Genomic DNA, 18971 nt, shown 5'->3' on the forward strand with positions numbered 1-18971 from the left:
TAACGGTCAAAAGTGATTGGAAGGTAAAGAACATCCTTTGTACGCCTACCATTTCCCCAAACACATCAATCAAAATTTTCAGATATCCATTTTGTTCTATGTAGTTGATTTTCAGATAGAAATTTATGTTTTTGAGAAGAACACTCCCCCACAGCCGTCTGGGCAAGGGTTGTAAGTTATATCCTGGGCGCATATAAGCTTTTTATAGAAGGCTTTGACATAGAAATTTCAAAAAGGGCTCAAAACTTGGGGCAAATACCACCTCACTCACGCCCACCATTTCCCCAAACACATCCAATAAAAATTTTGAGATAGATATTTTGTTCAACGTAGTTTAAAATTCGGAAATTATGTCTTTGAGGATGATGCTCCCCGACAGCCCTCAGGGGAAGGGTTGTTAGTTATGCCGTGGGGGCATATCCCCCTTTATTTCGCAAACCCATCTGATAAGAACTTTGAAATAGCCATTTATTTAAAAAGAAGTTCAAAGACCATATAACAAAAACTCAGGTGTCGACACAACCCGCCAGTGCCCGGGGGCAGACGTTATAAGTTATGCCCTGGGGCATATATGGTTCTTATGAAAGGGATGCTCGTATGAACTTCAGAAAGGGTTCATTTGATTCGAAATTAAAAGTTCGAGTTCATATTTTAATAGCCAAAGAGATCCGAGGGCAACGATCCCCCCCCTCCCGTCCTCTTCTTTTTCCACAGACATCTAATGAAAATTTTTAGATAGACATTTTGTCAAAAAAAAGTTCAAAGGTCGGATAAGAAAAACTTTGGTATCAATACAACCCCCCAAGGTCCCGGGGAAGGCGTTCTAAGCTATGCCCTAAATGCATGTATGGTTCTTATGAAAGGGATGCTCATAAAAACTTCAGAGAGGGCTCATCTGATGGAAATTGAACGTTCTAGTTCACTTTTTAAGAGTCAAGAGACTTAAGCGCAACTAGCCCCCCCACGCCCTTTTTGCCCCGAACCCATCCGCTACAAATTTTGATAAAGCCAGTTTTTTTTAAAATTGTTCAAAAATTAGATAACAAAAACTCTGGTGTCAACACAACCCCCCAGGGCCCGGGGGTAGGCGTTGTCCCGGGGGCGTATATGGCTCTTATGAAAGAGATACTCGTATAAACTTCAGAGAGGGCTTGTTTAATTCTAAATTGAAAGTTCTAGTTCGTCTTTTAAGAGTATAAAGATACTAGGATAAAAGATATAACTGGACACATACTGGTGAAAACCGTGCCGTGATATTAGGGACAAACAGACTTCGGACTACTGCTGCTAATTTCAATCAGTGGCCGTCCTGGTAAGTGTCTGACCATGAGGCAGGATATTTTATGAAATACGCTACCAAGATTGGATGGGCGCTCCCATCAGAGACAACGCTATAGCGTTGCCTATAGTAAACGCCATACGGCTCCAATGTTTTATTATTTATTTTTTGTCCCAGAGGCAATTCATATGGAAGGGGTCGTCGTAAAAACCTCAAAAGAGGCTGATTCAATTGGAAATCGAGAGTTCTAGTGCCCTTTTTAAGGGTAAAAGGTGATTGGAAGGTAAAGAACATCCTTTGTACGCCTACCATTTCCCCAAACACATCAATCAAAGTTTTCAGATATTCATTTTGTTCTATGTAGTTGATTTTCAGATAGAAATTTATGTTTTTGAGAAAAACACTTCCCCACAGGCCTCAGGGCAAGGGTTGTAAGTTATACCCTGGGCGCACATAAGCGTTTTATAGAAGGCTTTGTCATAGAAATTTCAAAAAGGGCTCAAAACTTGGGGCAAATAATACCCCTCTCACGCCCACCATTTCCCCAAACACATCCAATAAAAATTTTGAGATAACTATTTTGTTCAACGTAGTTTAAAATTCGGAAATTATGTCTTTGAGGATGACGCTCCCCGACAGCCCTCAGGGCAAGGGTTGTAAATTATGCCCTGGGGGCTTATCCCCCTTTATTTCGCAAACCAGTCTGATAAGAACTCTGAGATAGCCATTTATTTAAAAAGAAGTTCAAAGACCATATAATAAAACTCAGGCGTCGACACAACCCCCCAGGGCCCGGGGGCAGACGTTATAAGTTATGCCCTAGGGTATATATGGTTCTTTTGAAAGGGATGCTCGTATGAACTTCAGAGAGGGCTCATTTGATTCGAAATTGAAAGTTCGAGTTCACAGTTTAATAGCCAAAAGAGATCCGAGGGCAACGATCCCCCCCCTTCATCTTCTTTTTCCAAAAACATCTGATGAAAATTTTTAGATAGACATTTTGTCAAAAAAATAGTTCAAAGGTCGGATAAGAAAAACTTCGGTATCAATAAACCCCCCCCCGGGCCCCGGGGAAGGCGTTCTAAGTTATGCCCTAAAGGCATGTATGGTTCTTATGAAAGGGATGCTCGTATAAACTTCATAGAGGGCTCATTTTATTGGAAATTGAAAGTTCTAGTTTACTTTTTAAGAGTCAAGAGATTTAAGAGCAACTAGCGTCCCCACGCCCTTTTTTCCCCAAACCCATCCGCTACAATTTTGGTATAGCCAGTTTTTTTTAAATTGTTCAAAAATTAGATAACAAAAACTCTGGTGTCAACACAACCCCCCAGGGCCCGGGGGGTAGGCGTTGTCCCGGGGGCGTATATGGCTCTTATGAAAGAGACACTCGTATAAACTTCAGAGAGGGCTTGTTTAATTCTAAATTGAAAGTTCTAGTTCGTCTTTTAAGAGTCTAAAGATCCTGGGATAAAAGATATAACTGGGCACATAGTGGTGAAAACCGTGCCGTGATAGTAGGGACAAACAGACTTCGGACTACTGCTGCTAATTTCAATCAGTGGCCGTCCTGGTAAGTGTCTGACCATGAGGCAGGATATTTTATGAAATACACTACCAAGATTGGATGAGTGCTCCCATCAGAGGCAACGTTATAGTGTTGCCTATAGTAAAGGCCATGCGGCTCCAATGTTTTATTATTTATTTATTTTTCCCAGAGGCAATTCATATAGAAGGGGTCGTCGGAAAACGTCAAAGGGGGCTCATTCAATTGGAAATCGAGAGTTCTACTGCCCTTTTTAAGTGCCAAAAATGATTAGAAGGTGACCCCTTCTACGCCTATCATTTCCCCAAATACATCCAATCAAATTTTTAAGATAGCCATTTTGTTTTACGTAGTTGATTTCCAGATATAAATTATGTTTTTGAAGAGGACACACCCCCATAGCCCTCAGAGCAAGGGTTGTAAGTTATGCCGTGGGGTATAACTTTTTATAAAAGGTTTTGTCGTAGGAACTTCAAAAAGGGCTCATTTGATTGGAAATTCAAAGGGCTAGTGCTCTTTTTAATACTCGAAAGTGATTGGAGGGCAACTACCCCCTCCCCTTCAGGCCCATCTTTTCCCCAAACATAAGCAAACACAATTTTGAGATAGCCATTTTGTTCAACGTGGTTGAAAATTCTGGAAATTAGGTCTTTGATGATGACAACCCCCACACAACCCTCAGGGTTTACAGAAAGCGCTGTCGTAGAAACTTCAAAAACGGTTCATTCGATTTGAAATATAAATGGTTAGTGCCCTTTTTAATGGTCGAAAGTGACTGGAAGGCAACTAACCCCTCTCTCACATCCACCTTTTCCCCAAACACATCCAATTAAAATTTTGAGATAGTAATTTTGTTCAACGTAGTTGAAACTCAGGGAATTAGGTCATTTAGGGTGACAACACCCCCACAGCCCTCAGGGCAAGGGTTGTAGGTTATGCCCTGGGGGCATATAAGTTTTTTTGTAGAAAGTGTTGTCGTTGAAACTTAAAAGAGATCTCATTCGATTAGAAATTTAAAATAGCTAGTGTCTTTTTTAATGGTGAAAAGTGATTGGAAGGCAACTAACACCCCTTCCACGCCCACTAATTCACCAAATACATTCAATCAAAATTTTGAGATAGCCATTTTGTTCAAAGTAGTTGAAAGTTTTAATGTCGTTTTAATGTTGTAAAGTTTTAAGTTTTAATGTCGCTCCTTACTTTCAGTTAAAAAAATTTTGTTTTTTTTATTTTATCTCTCTATAAAACGGAGAATTTTAAGTTGTGATATAAAATCCTAAAGCGATTCTGTAGTCTTAATACTAATAAGATTCCTTCACTTAGAACGTGTCTACAAAATAGTCATGAAATGTCCTTTTCAGATCCAAAACGATAGTCAATGATTGAACTGAGCTTATTGTGTAGAAGTGATGCCAAATTAAACGAAAAAAGAAAAATAAAGGAACAATCTAAAAACACTTTACTTTTATACTGTTAAAAGTCTCCTTAAATGGTTTACTTTTACCGTAAAAAAAACTACTGTATTATTTGGTCTTTTCAGTAAAATGATAGTTTTTTGTAATCCTACAAAGATAGGGAAATATCACCAGTTGATTTATTTGCGCTGGTTTTATTGATATATGTTAGATAGGCTGTGAAGGAATAATTTTTGTTCGTTTTAAGCTTCAGCTTTGCTCTTTAGTTTTTTAGGAAAAATTTAGTTTTTTTTTAAAATTAATTGCAATTAAAAGCCATAATACATGATCAAATATTATATGGCATATGGATTATTTTCCTATTTCGACGTCCAAGGTAACGCTATTATGTCGTGACAATGATAACAACAAAAATACTAATTCATTTTACTAATCTTGTCTTCTTTCAGCTTATTTCTTGTTAGCCTCGCTGTTTCAGACCTGATTCTATTGCTTTTTTGCACGCCTCTTCAAACCGTGGAATATTTTGCAAATCACTGGATTAAAGGAGGATATGTTTGCAAAATTCAATCTTACGTTGAAACACTGTCAGCGACAGCATCAGTTCTCAATCTCACTGTTGTCAGTTTAGAGAGGTAAATATATAATTCTCTATTTAAAATTTATGTTTTGCATCGATATCGAAGTCTTAACCTAAGTTAAATAATGATTTATATATACTACTACTCCACTACTAAGAAGTCACTGCAGCACTAAGCAGCACGAGGCCAAAAAAGCTACACACGCTCCTCCTCCATCCTAATCTATTTAGAGCCTGCCTCCTTACACCCTCCCAAGAAGCTCTCATTCTCATTAATTCTTTTCTTACAACATGCTTCTACCCAATTCAAGGGCAGCCTGCTGTTCGTTTGGCCCTGGACAGTTGGCCGACACTGACAATTTTCGGCAATCTCTCATCCTTCATCCCCAGAACATTACATTTCCTAGTCACCTCAACATTTTTCGCGTTATAACCCTAGAAACCGGGATGAACATTATTTGCCATTAAATAAAAAAAACAAGTTTTTTTAACTGAAAGTAAGGAACGACGTTAAAACTTAAAACGAACAGAAATTATTCCGTATATGAAGGGGGCTGTCCCCTCCTCAACGCCTCGCTCTTTACGCTAAAGTTTTTTTATTGTTTAAAAAAATAGAGTTGTGAGAAAGTCAAACTTTAGCGTAAGGAGCGAGGCGTTGAGGAGGGGACAGCCCCCTTCATATACGGAATAATTTCTGTTCGTTTTAAGTTTTAACGTCGTTCCTTACTTTCAGTTAAAAAACTTGTTTTTTTTATTTAATTTTTGAACGTTTTTGAATTAATGCAGGTTTTGATTTTGGCTCACCGTACATGAATAATTAAAACAAAATTTGCATATTATATTTGGTTAAATGGCTTTCTCGAAACTTGTTTAATTTTATTTACGAACGTTTTTATTAGTAATAAATATACGTAACTTAGAATTAACTTACGTAACGAACTTCTATATTCATAAATTTTTAACACGTATACTAGGGGGTTCGCCCCCTAGTCAATACCTTGCTCTTTAAACTATAGTTCGAATTTTTTTTCCAGTTCTTTAAAAATGACCTCTTAATCACAATTAGTTGATCAGTTGAAAAACTTGTTTTTTTTTATTTAATTCCTGATCTTTTTCTTTAATAATGCTGGGAAATCCGGCGCCCCCTTCATAGCAATGTCCCTTCCCCCATGAAAACTTCGTTCATGGAAAGATCCTTCCATATAGCCCCCGACCCTCTCCTTCCCCCACCTACCAGAAAAAATCTCCTCTGAAAAAGTCTGTATACTTCCCAATAACCAATACTAGGCCTATATGTTAATATTGAGTAAAGTTCATAAATTTCAGCCCTCCCCCTGGGGACTTTGGGGGATCAAGTCATCCTAAAAGACATTTTTATCATATTTTCGACCATGCTGAACAAAATGGCTATCTCAAAATTTTGATCGGGTGACTTTGGGAAAAAAATGAGCGTGAGAGGGGGCCTAGTTGCCCTCCATTTTTTTTGGTCACTTAAAAAGGGCACTAGAACTTTTAATTTCCGTTCCAATGAGCCCTCTCACGATATTCTAGGACCACTGGGTCGATACGATCACCCCTGAGGAAAAACAAAACAAAAAAACAAACAAAAAAAACAAATAAACACGCATCTGTGATCTTTCTTCTGGCAAAAATGGATAATTCCACATTTTTGTAGATAGGAGCCTGAAACCTCTACAGTAGGGTCTTCTGATACGCTGAATATGATGGTGTGATTTTCATTAATGTTCTATAGCTTTTAGGGGGTCTTTCCCCCTTTTTTCGAAAATCAACCAAAGTTTCTCAGGCGCGTAACTTTTGATGGGTAAGATTAAACTTAAAAAAACTTATATATTTGAAATCAGAATTAAAATCTGATTCTTTTGATGTATCTATTGGTATCAAAATCCCGTTTTTTAGAGTTTCGGTTATCATTGAGCCGGGTCGCTCCTTACTTACAGTTCGTTACCACGAACTGTTTGATTGAACTGTCTGTTTGAGATACGGTTAGTCAGTTGGATACCCAAAACAATCTGTAGGCAATTTCTCTGGATAACATTTTGCAAATCCTCCTCCGTTTTTCGGAGCGCTTACGCTTCAAAATCATATTTGACCACAGTCGTAACTGTACCTTCCAATATTCTAATTTTGGTTCGCAGTCTATCTTCCCATTTTTCAACACATTTTTCAACTCGCTTGTTCATTGAACTGTTCTTCATTTGAATATCCTTCTAGCCATAAGTAAAGAGGCCTTATACTTGAGTCCCAATGACGACTTAGATAGTAAAAAAGGTTTCTCTTGTAAATTCTTACCTTTGTTTAAAGTTTAAAAACATAAAAACAAAAGTTTAAAAGGTTTAAAAACATTCAAATGAATTTATTTGAAAACAAATTTGCATCGTCAGTTTAATGTACATATGCTGATATTTATCCTTTCAATCTTAATTAATTTCTGATTTCTTAAAGTTATAAAAATGAAAACATTTAAAATATTTTTTTTCAGTTAAGTACAGATTATGTTCTGGCTTTTAGAAAGCATAGGGGTTTTGAAAAATACTCATATTAATTTCAGCTGGTTTTAAGTTTCACTCTGTTATTTGTTTTAATTTCTGTTCGTTTTGGGTTTCATTTATTCGTTGATACTGATTTGTGGTAGTTGTATGCTTGGTAGTTTTTTTTTAACTCAAAGTAAGGAGCGACATTAAAATTTAAAACGAACAAAAAAATTATTCCGTATATGAAAGGGGCTGTCCCCTCCTAAACACCCCGCTCTTTACGCTAAAGTTTGACTTTTTATAAACAACTCTACTTTTTGAAGAAATGAAAAAACTTTAGCGTAAAGAGCGGGGTGTTGAGGAGGGGACAACCCCTTTCATATACGGAATACCTTCTTTTCGTTATAAGTTTTAATGTCGCTCCTTACTTTCAGTTAGTAGCGACGGCATATTAGGTTTATTAGTTTTATTAGCACCATATTGGTTTTATTTTTTAAACTAATGATAACCTTATAACACCCTAAGTTTGATGTTTCTTCCATTTATTTAGGAATGACTCCTGAATCGCAAAGGCTGTTTCATTAGAATGATAACCTCTTTTAAAAAATTAAAAAGAACTTTAGCGAAAGAGTGAGCTATTTCGGAGAAGAAACCCCCCTTGTGTACGTTATATTTTCTGTTCATTAAAAGTTTTAATGTTGCTCCTTACTTTCAGTTGAAAGACCTATTTTTTAAATTAAAACTTCCCAATGACTAATACTATGTGTAAACAGTGGGCAAAGTTCATAACTTGTAGCCCTTCCCCCGGGAACTGCGGGGGATCAAGTCATCCTCAAAGAAATATTTATTAAATGTTCGACTATGTTGAATAAAATGGTTATCTGAAAATTTTGATTGGGTAACTTCGGGAAAAAATGAGCGTGAGAGAGGGCCTAGTTGGCCTCCATTTTTTTTTCACTTAAAAAGGTAAATAGAACTTTTAATTCTCGTTCGAATAAGCCCTCTCACGATATTATAGAACAACTGGATCGATACGAACACCCATTAAAAAAAAAAAAAAAAAAGAACGCATCCATGATCTTTCTTCTGGCGAAAAATACAAAATTCGACATTTTTGCAGATAGGAGCTTGAAACTTCTACAGGAGGGTTTTCTAATACGCTGAATCTGATGGTTTCATTTTCATTAAGATTCCATCACTTTTAAGGGGCATTTCTCCCTTTCATAGGCAGCGCGTTAGTGCTGCCTAAGTAAAGAACGATATTGGCACAATGTGTTTTTTTTTCTCCAAACCTGGGCCCTTCATATGGAAGGAGTTGTCGTAGAACCTTCGAAAAGAGCTTATTCGATTGGAAATTGGAGTGGCTAGTGCCCTTTTTAATAGTAGAAAGTGATTAGAGGGCAACTAGGCCCCCCACGAACAGTATTTTCCCACACACATTCAATCAAAATTTTGAGATAACCATTTTGTTCAGCGTAGTAGATTTCCAGATAGGAAATATGTTTTTGAGGGGACACTCCCCCACAACCCTCAGGGCAAGGGTTTTAAGTTATGCTCTGGGAGCATATAAGGTTTTTATAGAAGGCGTTGTCGTAGACACTTCGAAAAAGGCTCATTTGATTGGAAATTCAAAGGACTAGTGCCCTTTTTAATAGTCGGAAGTGATTGGAGGGCAAATAGCCCCCCTTCCATGGCCATCATTCCCTCAAACACATCCAATCAAAATTTTGAGATAGCCATTTGTTCAGTGTAGTTGATTTCCAGATAGAAAATATGTTTTTAAGGTAGACACTCCCCTAAAACTCTCGGGGCAAAGGTTTTAAGTTATGCTCTGGGAGCATATAAGGTTTTTATAAAAAGTGTTGTCGTAAAAACTTCAAGAAAGGCTCATTCGATTGGAAATTCAAAGGACTAGAGCCCTTTGTAATAGTCGAAAGTGATTGGAGGGCAAATAGTCCCCCCACCCCCATCTTTACCCCAAACACATCCAATCAAAGTTTTGAGATAGCCATTTTGATCAGTGTAGTTGATTTTCAGATAGAAAATATGTTTTTGAAGAGGAGACTCCCCCACAACCCTCGGTGCAAGGGTTGTAAGTTATGCCCTGGGAGCACATAAGGTTTGTACAGAAGACGTTGTCGTAGAAACTTCAAAAAAGGCCCATTCGACAGGAAATTCAAAGGCATAGTGCCCTTTTTAATACTTGAAAGTGATTGGAGGGTAACTAACCCTCCTCTTGCGCCCACCTTTTCCCCAAACACATCCAATTAAAATTTTGAGATAGCCATTTATTCAAAGTAGTTTTAAGTTCTGGAAATTAGGTTTTTGAGGATGACAATTCCTTCACAGCCCTCAGTACTAATGTTGTAAGTTATGCCCTGGGGGCATATAATGTTTTTATAGAACTCGTTGGCATAGAAACTTCAGAAAGGGGCTCATTCGATTAGAAATTGAAATGGTTTGTTCCTTTTTTAATAGTCAAAAGTAATTGAAAGGCAACTGACACACCTTCCACGCCCATCACTTCCCCAAGCACATCCAATCAAAATTTGAAATAGCCATTTTGTTCCAAGCAGTTAAAGTGCAGGAAATTATACCTTTGAGCAGGATACTTCCCCTACCGTCTTCAGAGCAAGGGTTATAAGTTATGCCCTGGGGGCATATAAGTTTTTATTGAAATCTTTGTCGTAGAAAGTTGAAAAAGGGCTCATTCGATTGGAAATTTAAAGGTCTAGAGCCCTTTTAAATAGTCGAAAGTGATTTGAGGGCAACTAACCCCCGTCTCTCGCCCTACTTTTCCCCAAACACATCCAATCAAAATTTTTGGATAACCATCTTGTTAAGCGTTGTTGATTTCTGGAGAGAAATTATGTTTTTGAGGAGGGCACTTCCTCGCAGCCCTCAGGGCAAAGGTTCTAATTTATACCGTAGGGGCATATAAGGTTTTTACTGAACTCGTCGTCGTAGAAACTTCAAAAAGGGCTCATTCGATTGGAAATTGAAATGGCTAGTGCCCTTTTTAATAGTCGAAAGTGATTGGAAGGCAACTAACACCCCTTCTACGCCCACCATTTCCCCAAAAATATCCAATAAAAATTTTTAGATAGCCCTTTTGTTCCACGCAGTTTAAAGTTCAGGAAATTATACCTTTGAGCAGGACACTTCCCCCGCAGTCTTCAGAGTACGGGTTATAAGTTATACTCTGGGGGCATATAAGGTTTTTATTGAAATGTTTGTCGTAGAAACATGAAAAAGGGCTCATTCGATTGGAAATTCAAAGGGCTAGTGTCGTTTTTAATAGTCAAAAGTGATATGTGTGCAACTAACCCCCCTCTTACGCCCACCTTTTCCCCAAACACATCGAATCAAAATTCTCAGATAGCCATTTTATTTAACGCAGTTGAAAGTTTTGAAAATTGGGCCTTTAAGGATGACAACCCATCCCCCCACAACCCCAAGGGCAAGGGTTGTAAGTTATGCCCTTGGAGCGTGTAAGGTTTGTATATAAAGCGATGTTGTAAAAACATCCAAAAGGGCTCATTCAATTGGAAGTTGAAAGGGCTAGTGCCGTTTTAATAGTCGAAAGTGATTGAAGGGCAACTAACCTCCCTCTCACGCCCACCATTTCCCAAAACACATCCAATCAAAATTTTGAGATATCCATTTTGTTCAACGTAGTCAAAAGTTCTTGAATTTTTTTCTTTTAGGATGATAACCCCATCAGAGCTTTCAGTGCAAGGGTTGTAAGTTATGCCCTGGGGGCATATAAGGTTTATATAGAAAGTTGTTGTAGAAAATTCAAAAGGCGCTCATTTAATTGGAAATTGAAAGGGCTAGTGTCCGTTTTAATAGTCGAAAGTGAGTGGGTGAAGTGAGTGAAAATAGTCGAAAGAATCCCCCCTCTCACACCCTCCATTTCCCCAAACACATTCAATCAAAGTTTAAAGACAGTAATTTTGTTCAAGGTAGTTGAAAGTTCTGGAAATTATGTATTTAAGGACAACAAACCCCCAGAGTCCCCAGGGAAAAGTTTGTAAATTATGCCCTGGGGGCATATAGGGTTTTTAATGATAGAATTGTCGTAAAAACTTTAAAAGGGGCTCGTTCAATTTAAAATTGTGGTGGCTAGTGCTCCTTTTAATAGTCGAAATTGATAAGACGGTATGTAATCCCTCTCTAACCCCCTCAATTCCGGGAAAAACATCTAATAAAAATGTTCAGATAGCCATTTTGCCCAACGTAGTAGAAAATTCTGGAAATTAGGTCTTTGAGGATGAAACCCCCCCCCCCCGCCCTCCGGGCCAGGGTTGTAAGTTATCCCCTGGGGGCATATAAGGTTTTTATTGAAAGCGTTGTCGTAGAAACTTCAAAAGGGCTCATTTGATTGGAAATTGAAAGGGCTAGTGCCTTTTTTAAGAGTTAAAAGTGATTGGAGAAAGACTAACGCCCCTCTCACGCCCCCCATTTTTCCAGACACATCAATTCAAAATTTTGAGATAGCCATTTTGTGTAACATAGTTGAAAGTTCTGGAAATTAGGTCTTAGAGGATGACAACCACCCTCACAGCCCTTAGGGTAAGAGTTGTAATTTATGCCCTGGGGGCATATAAGGTGTTTATAGGAAATGTTGTCGTAGAAACTCAAAAGGGGCTCATTCGATTGGAAATCGAAAGGCCTAGTGCCTTTTTAAATAGTCGAAAGTAAATGGAAGGCTTGACATCAAACAGTTCGTGGTAACGAACTGTTTGATTACTTGATTCTGTTTTGTTCATTTTTGGTTTAATATAGTTCTTTACTTCTTTTAAGAAACTTATGTTGCAGAAAAAGTGTTCTTAATTAATTTTTGTTCCTTTTGTATTGACATAATCTTTTTCAGGCAAAAGGAAAATAATAGTTTGAATCTTTCCAGTTTTCCTTTAAGAATTTATAGTGTGGCCTGCTATTTATATGCTGAAGTAAATTTTTCAGCAATTTTTAACAATATAAACTCTTTTGAAAATCATGACACAAATAGTAGTGTTTAATTTAGTCATATACATTCTCTAGTTGACGTGATAAATGAAAGTTAATACCATTCCCAATAGATCATATTTATTCTTTTTCACAGCCTGGATACACTTACACTCTTTTGATTTAGTAAAATTTTAAGACCAGAAGTAGTAATTAAGAGTAGCCCTGAAAATTTGAACTTAATACCATCAGTCGTTCTTGGTAAATTGTTGAGATGTCTTAGTGGCTGCCAGAATACAGACAGTGTGTTTTGATTTAATTTCAAAGCAGCATTTAGTTTTTAAGCATAATAGGCGAATTACATAACTATGGGGGGTTTGACCTACCCAATAACCCTAAAGATATAGTTATTAGACCATTCAGCTATGCTGAACAAAATTCCTGTCTTAAAATTTAGATTGGAAGTGTCTGGAAAATTATGAGCTAAAGAGGAGGGCTGATTGCCCTCCAATCACTTATGAATCTCAAAAGGGCACTAGAACTTTAAATTTTCAATCAAATTAGCTCCTTTAAAATATCAATGATGTTACTAGCTATGATAGAATATCGCTGCCTATGTCCTTATATGCCCTATAGTGCTTATATGCCCTTTTAATACCTGTATGCATATAAGTTTTTCAATTAATTGAAACTCCTCCTAAACGTTCCCCAAAAGCTTCAACTTAATGCCATTAGTGTCGTTAGTTACAGCAATCGTAGAAGCAGTATTAAATGAATATACACACTGTCTTCTGGCTAGCTCAAAATCCCCAACATATGAAGATATGAAGGTTAAATTTTCAGAGAATATTTTTGTTGTACGGATGACAACCTGCCATCCGTATACAGGTTGTCAAAAGGGTATATCAGCAATATCTTAGGAACAGTTTCGCGTGTGAAATTAAAACTTACAAGTAACGCTTGTTGTTGAGGATGTTGAACTAACCAAAAGACAATATTTGCATCATAATGCTAATGCTTCTACTCCTACAACTACTGCTGCTGTTACTACTGCTACTAAAGCCGAGACTACTACTATTAACTGTACTCCTACTGCTACTACTATTTTGCTGGTGCTACTACTATAACTAATAAACCTAAGGGTATTAAGGCGAAAACTTTGGGCAATATCGTAAATGTATTGAGATAAATCGAAACATACTATGCCCATATAGGTTGTCAAGAGGACCTATCAACAATGCTTCAGAACCAGTTGATGGTAGTAAGTCAAAAATTTCATTTTGTGTTAAAGGGAATGTTGAAAAAAGGTGCTATTTGTATACTGCTAGTAATGCTACTACAACTATTCCTACGCATGATTACTGAGCCTTTGAATAATGCTGAAAAATTTCATGTCTCAAAACTTTGTTTGGATATTTTTATGAGAAATGATGGGGGGGGGGTCCTTTCAAATCACTCTGACTCTTAAAAAGGGCACTATAACGTCTAACTTAAAATCAAATAAGACCCATCTGAATTTAATGCGACCACCCATTCCAAAAAAACCTTATATTCCTCCAGGACATAACTTAAAGCCCTTGCCCCAAGGCTCTGGGGGTTTGTGCCAACCATAGAAGCAATTTGAAATAGATGCATTTGGTGAAAAAAGGGGTATTTGGGTGGGAGGGGGGTGCTACTTGGCCTCCATCACTAGTGAGTCTTAAAAGAACTTCCAATTCTTAAGTTATAGAACTAGAACTTCCAATTTCGACCAAATGAGCCACCTCTAAAGCTTATAGAACTATACATTCCATAATAACCTTAAATACCCCAGGGGCATAACTTACAATCCTCGTCCTTAGGCTCTGGTGCTTTTTATTAACCTCAAAATCCTTTTTATATGATATTTGGACGTGCATTCAGGAAAACACGGCGTGTTTGTGTGTGTATGTGGGGGGGGGGGAGGTAGCTGCGCTCTCATCACTTCAACTCTTAAAAAGGGCATTAGAATATATAATCACCAACCCAATGAGTCCCCTCCAAAGCATCTACGACCACCCTTTTTATAAGAACTGCATATGCTCCAAGGGCATAACCTACAACCCTTTCCCTAGGAGCTGTAGGGCACGGGGGGGGTGTCTTCCTCACAGACATTATGTCTTCCTCTCAAATCACCTTGAGTCTTAAAAAGAGCACTATAACTTCCAATTTCAAATCAAATAAGCCCATCTGATGTTTATGCGACCACCCATTCAATAAAAACCTTATATACCCTCATGAAATAACTTACAACCCTATCCTCAGGGCGCTGGGGGGCTGTGTCATCCCTAGAGATACTATTATATGTTCTTTGGACTATTTTGAAAAAAATCGCAATCTCGAAATTTCAATCAGATGCGTTTGGTGAAAAGAGGGTTTTTAGAAGATAGAGGGGGGCTAAATGTTGCCCGTCACTTTTGACGCTTAAAAAGGAACTAGAACTTCCAATTTTCAACCAAATGAGCCTCTTCTAAAGTTAAGAAACCATTCCTTCCATAAAAACCTTAAATACCCCCTGGGCATAAATTACAACCCTTGCCCCTAATCTATGGGGTTTGTTTCAACCCCAAAAACCATGTTGTATGATATTTAAACTATTTTGAATAAAATAAATATATCTCAAAATTTCTATTAGATACATTTCGGGACAATACGACGGGGGGGGGGGAGGGGGTAGCTGCCCTCCAATCATTTTGACTCTTAAAAAGAGCACTAGAGCACCTGATTACCAATCCAATGAGCCCTCTCCGTAGATTGTATGACCACTCTTTCTATAAAAACCTTATATGCCCCCAGGGCATAACTTTCAACCCTTGCCCGAAGGGCTGTGGGGGGATTTGTCATCCTCAAAGACATAATTTCCGGACCTTTCAACTACATCAAACAAAATGGCTATCTCAAAATTTTGATTGGATGTGTTCGGGGAAATGGTGGGTGTGGAAGGGGTGTTAGTTGCCCTCCAGTTACTTTCGACTATTAAAAAAGGCACAAGCCCTTCCAATTCCTAATCGAATGAGCCCTTTTCAAAGTTTCTGCTTCAACTCCTTCGATACGAAGTGCTCTGGTCTAAAAGAAAAAAATCCAAAAAAAAAAACAAGAATACATTGTGCCAACATCGTTCTTTACTGAGGCAGCGCTATTGCGCTGCCTATGATTTAGAATTTCATACAGCAGAACAAATATGTGGAATTTAACTTTCACTTTAGTTTACTGGGATAAAATTTCCCCTGGGGCTTTAAAAACGTGGAATTAGTGGCTCCCCTTTCTTGCATGCGCTTCATGGCCTTTGTTTAACGGAGGAATGGAATACCATAAATATTAAGGAAAACAAATATATCGCAGCCGTAAACTTATAAAATTAAACAATATTTTCTGGCACAGAAACATCTCTATACTTCGCTGTACTATATATTTGCTGGGCGTAGGAAATCTGGGTTAATACTGTGATTGATTAAAAAAAGTTTTCCACAACATAATATTTTCAAAGAACAGTAAAGAACTCCATTAGACTAAAAATGAGCAGAAATAAAATCAAATAATCAATAAATAAATGAAACCCAAAATGAACATATATTACAATAACTAACCCAGTCAAACTCAAAACGAGCTGAAATTAACATGAATAGGGCTGATAGCCCCCTCGCCTTCTCAAGACCAGCACATAATTTGCACATTAATGGAAAAAAAATGAATTTGCACATTCAGTTTAATATATATAGCCTGATATTTATTCCTTAAAATCTTAATAATTTTTAGTCTATTGAAGTTAAAAAAGTGAACAAATTAAAAATGTATTTTTTTTTCTCATTAAAGTGCAAATTATGTTCTCGTCTCGAGAATGTCAGTTTTCAACCCTACTCATGTTAATTTCTGCTCGTTTTGAACTTGACTCGGTTATTTTACTCAGAGAGCTTCAGTTATCTATTGTAATTTCTGTTCGCTTTAGCTTTTAAATATTTATTGATGGTGATTTGTTGTAGTTTTCCACTTGGAAGGGTATTTGACTGTATTTCTGCTCCTTTTTGGTTTAGTGGAGCTCTTTAATTGTCTTTGAAAAACTCATTTTGTGGAAAATGTTTCTTAAATTATTTTTTGTTGGTTTTTATTGACATAGTATTTTCATGGAAAAAGAAAACAATATTTTATATCTTTTTTTCTGTAAGATCCGATAGTTTGGCTTCCTATTTGTAGGTTGAAGAAACTTTTCAGCAGTTTTCTACAACATGTACCATTTCGAAAATCTTTACACAAGCAGTATTGTTTTTAATCTGTTGTGATTATTTTTAATCATTTTTGCTTTTTAATCTTATTATTTTTTAATCCTTTTAGAACTGTCGCTAATTCTTTCTCCTGAAACATATCTTCCTTTACATCCAAGGTATCATAAACTTTTTCGTTTTCCTCTATATATTTTCATGTAAATCTATCTCAGTTTAGCAAATTCTTAATGTTCTGCCTAGCTCTCTTCACATCTGTCGTTATCAATAACTGTGTTACCATCCTTATCTTTAACCGGAACAAGCCCCGATTGATTACTCTCTCTCAACTTTATAACATGCCAGTACAATATTTGACTATTATGCCGTCTAGCTGCATCTACCAGATTCTCGGCAATATTATCCATGGCCACCACTTCACACCTCCTTAGTTCAGATTTTAATGCTTTCTCCACTTTCTTTACATTCCTTTTGTTTTCATATGATCTATCACTCAGATAATTCTTGTACAAGTCCCTTTTCCTTTTTATTAAACATAAAGCTTTTTCACTAATGTTCACAAGTGCCCCAAGACACTTTCAGCAACTTCACAAATTGTTTTTCTAAAATTATTCCTGCAATCTTCCACATTGTGGTAAATGAGTTCCTAAAATATGGTGGCTCGGAGGTTAGAAATAAGTTACTGAAGATTATGAATATGATTTTTGAAAAAGGGGAAGTACCAAAGGATTTTAGGAAAACCTTAATAAAGCCTTTTTATAAGAAAGGTGATAAAAGTGAGTGTTGTAATTATTGAGGCATTAGTCTGGTCTCTGTAGGGAGCAAACTACTTAGTAATACGATACTTTTTAGACTGAGAGATGCTGTAGACAAAGTTTTCAGAGAAGAACAGTGCCTTTTTAGAGAAGGTAGAGGATGTGTCGACCAAATTTTCACTCTTAGGTTAATAATTGAGAAGTGCCTGAGTTATCAAACACCTTTGGTCCTTAGTTTTATAAATTATGAGCAAGCGTTCGATTCTGTGGATAGAAGAGCTTTAGCAGAGGTTTTATCCTTTTATGGTATACCAGACAAATACATTAAATTGATTAGTGCTATGTACGAGAGTAACACCGCTGTCGTTAAGGTAGGAAATGAGGTTAGCAGCTGATTTTGTATTAAATCAGGAGTTAAGCAGGGTTGTGTTCTATCCTTCTTTATATGGATTAAATAAAAATTTAACTTTCTCACAACTCTATTTTTTTTAAAAATAAAAAACTTTAGCGTAAAGAGCGAGGTGTTGAGGAGGGGACAGCCCCTTTCATATAGGGAATAATTTTTTTTCGTTTTAAATTTTAACGTCGTTCCTTACTTTCAGTTAAAAAAACTTGTTTTTTTATTTAATTTTTGAACGTTTTTGAATTAAGGCAGGTTTTGATTTTGGCTCACCGTAGCCTACATGATTAATTAAAACAAAATTTGCATATTAATTTTACTTTTACTTGGTTAAATGGCTTTCTCGAAACTTGTTTAATTTTATTTACGAATGTTTTTATTAGTAATAAATATACGTAATTTACGAATTAACTTACGTAACGAACTTCTATATTAATATATTTTTAATACGTATATTAGGGGGTTCGCCCCCTTAGTCAATACCTTGATCTTTAAGCTAAAGTTTGAATTTTGTTATAATTCTTTAAAAATGACCCTTAATCACAAAGGCCGATAATTAGAATAAATAGCTCTTATGAAAATACTAAAAAATCTTTGGCTTAAAGAGCGAGATATTGACTAAGGGATGAACCCAATCATATACGTAATATTTTATGTTCGTTTTAACTCTTGATATTGCTCCTTACTTTTAGTTGAAAAACTTGTTTTTTTTATATTTAATTTCTGATCTTTTTCTTTAATGATGATGGGAAATCCGGCACCCCCTTCATAGCAATGCCCCTTCCCCCTTGAAAACTTCCTTCATGGAAAGATCCTCCCATATAACACCCGACCCACCCACACCCCTCCACCTACCAGAAAAGATCCCCCCTGAAAACGTCTGTATACTTCCCATTTACCAATAATAGGCTATATATTAACATTGGGTAAAGTTCATAACTTTCAGCCCTCCCCCCGGGGACTTAGGGGGATTAAGTCATCCTAAAAGACATATTTATCATATTTTCGACCATGGTGAGCAAAATGGCTATCTCAAAATTTTGATCAGGTGACTTTGGGGAAAAAATGAGCGTGGGAGGGGGCCTACTTGCCCTCCATTTTTTGGTCGCTTAAAAAGGGCACTAGAACTTTTAATTTCCATTCCAATGAGCCCTCCCTTGATATTTTAGGACCATTGGGTCGACACGATCACCCATGGGAAAAAAAAACACGCATCCGTTATCTTTCCTCTGGCAAAAAAAAATGCAAAATTCCCCATTTTTGTAGATAGGTGCTTGAAACCTCTACAGTAGGGTTCTCTTATACTCTGAATATGATGGTGT

At 36.9% G+C, this 18971-nt stretch overlaps 1 protein-coding gene across 1 annotated transcript in view; it reads left to right on the forward strand.

Moving 5' to 3' along the window:
- LOC148943041 (galanin receptor type 1-like) overlaps nt 1-18971 on the forward strand; it is a 179071-nt gene that overhangs the window by 112039 nt on the left and 48061 nt on the right. Inside the window, exon 3 of the mRNA XM_089102425.1 lies at nt 4687-4872. Coding sequence (XP_088958551.1) covers nt 4687-4872 — 186 coding nt within the window. The remainder of the gene's footprint in view (nt 1-4686; nt 4873-18971) is intronic.

The sequence above is a fragment of the Artemia sp. Qi Xiang Cuo genome, chromosome 16, assembly GCF_049724085.1.
Source record: "Artemia sp. Qi Xiang Cuo chromosome 16, ASM4972408v1, whole genome shotgun sequence".
Lineage (NCBI taxonomy): Eukaryota > Metazoa > Arthropoda > Branchiopoda > Anostraca > Artemiidae > Artemia > Artemia sp. Qi Xiang Cuo.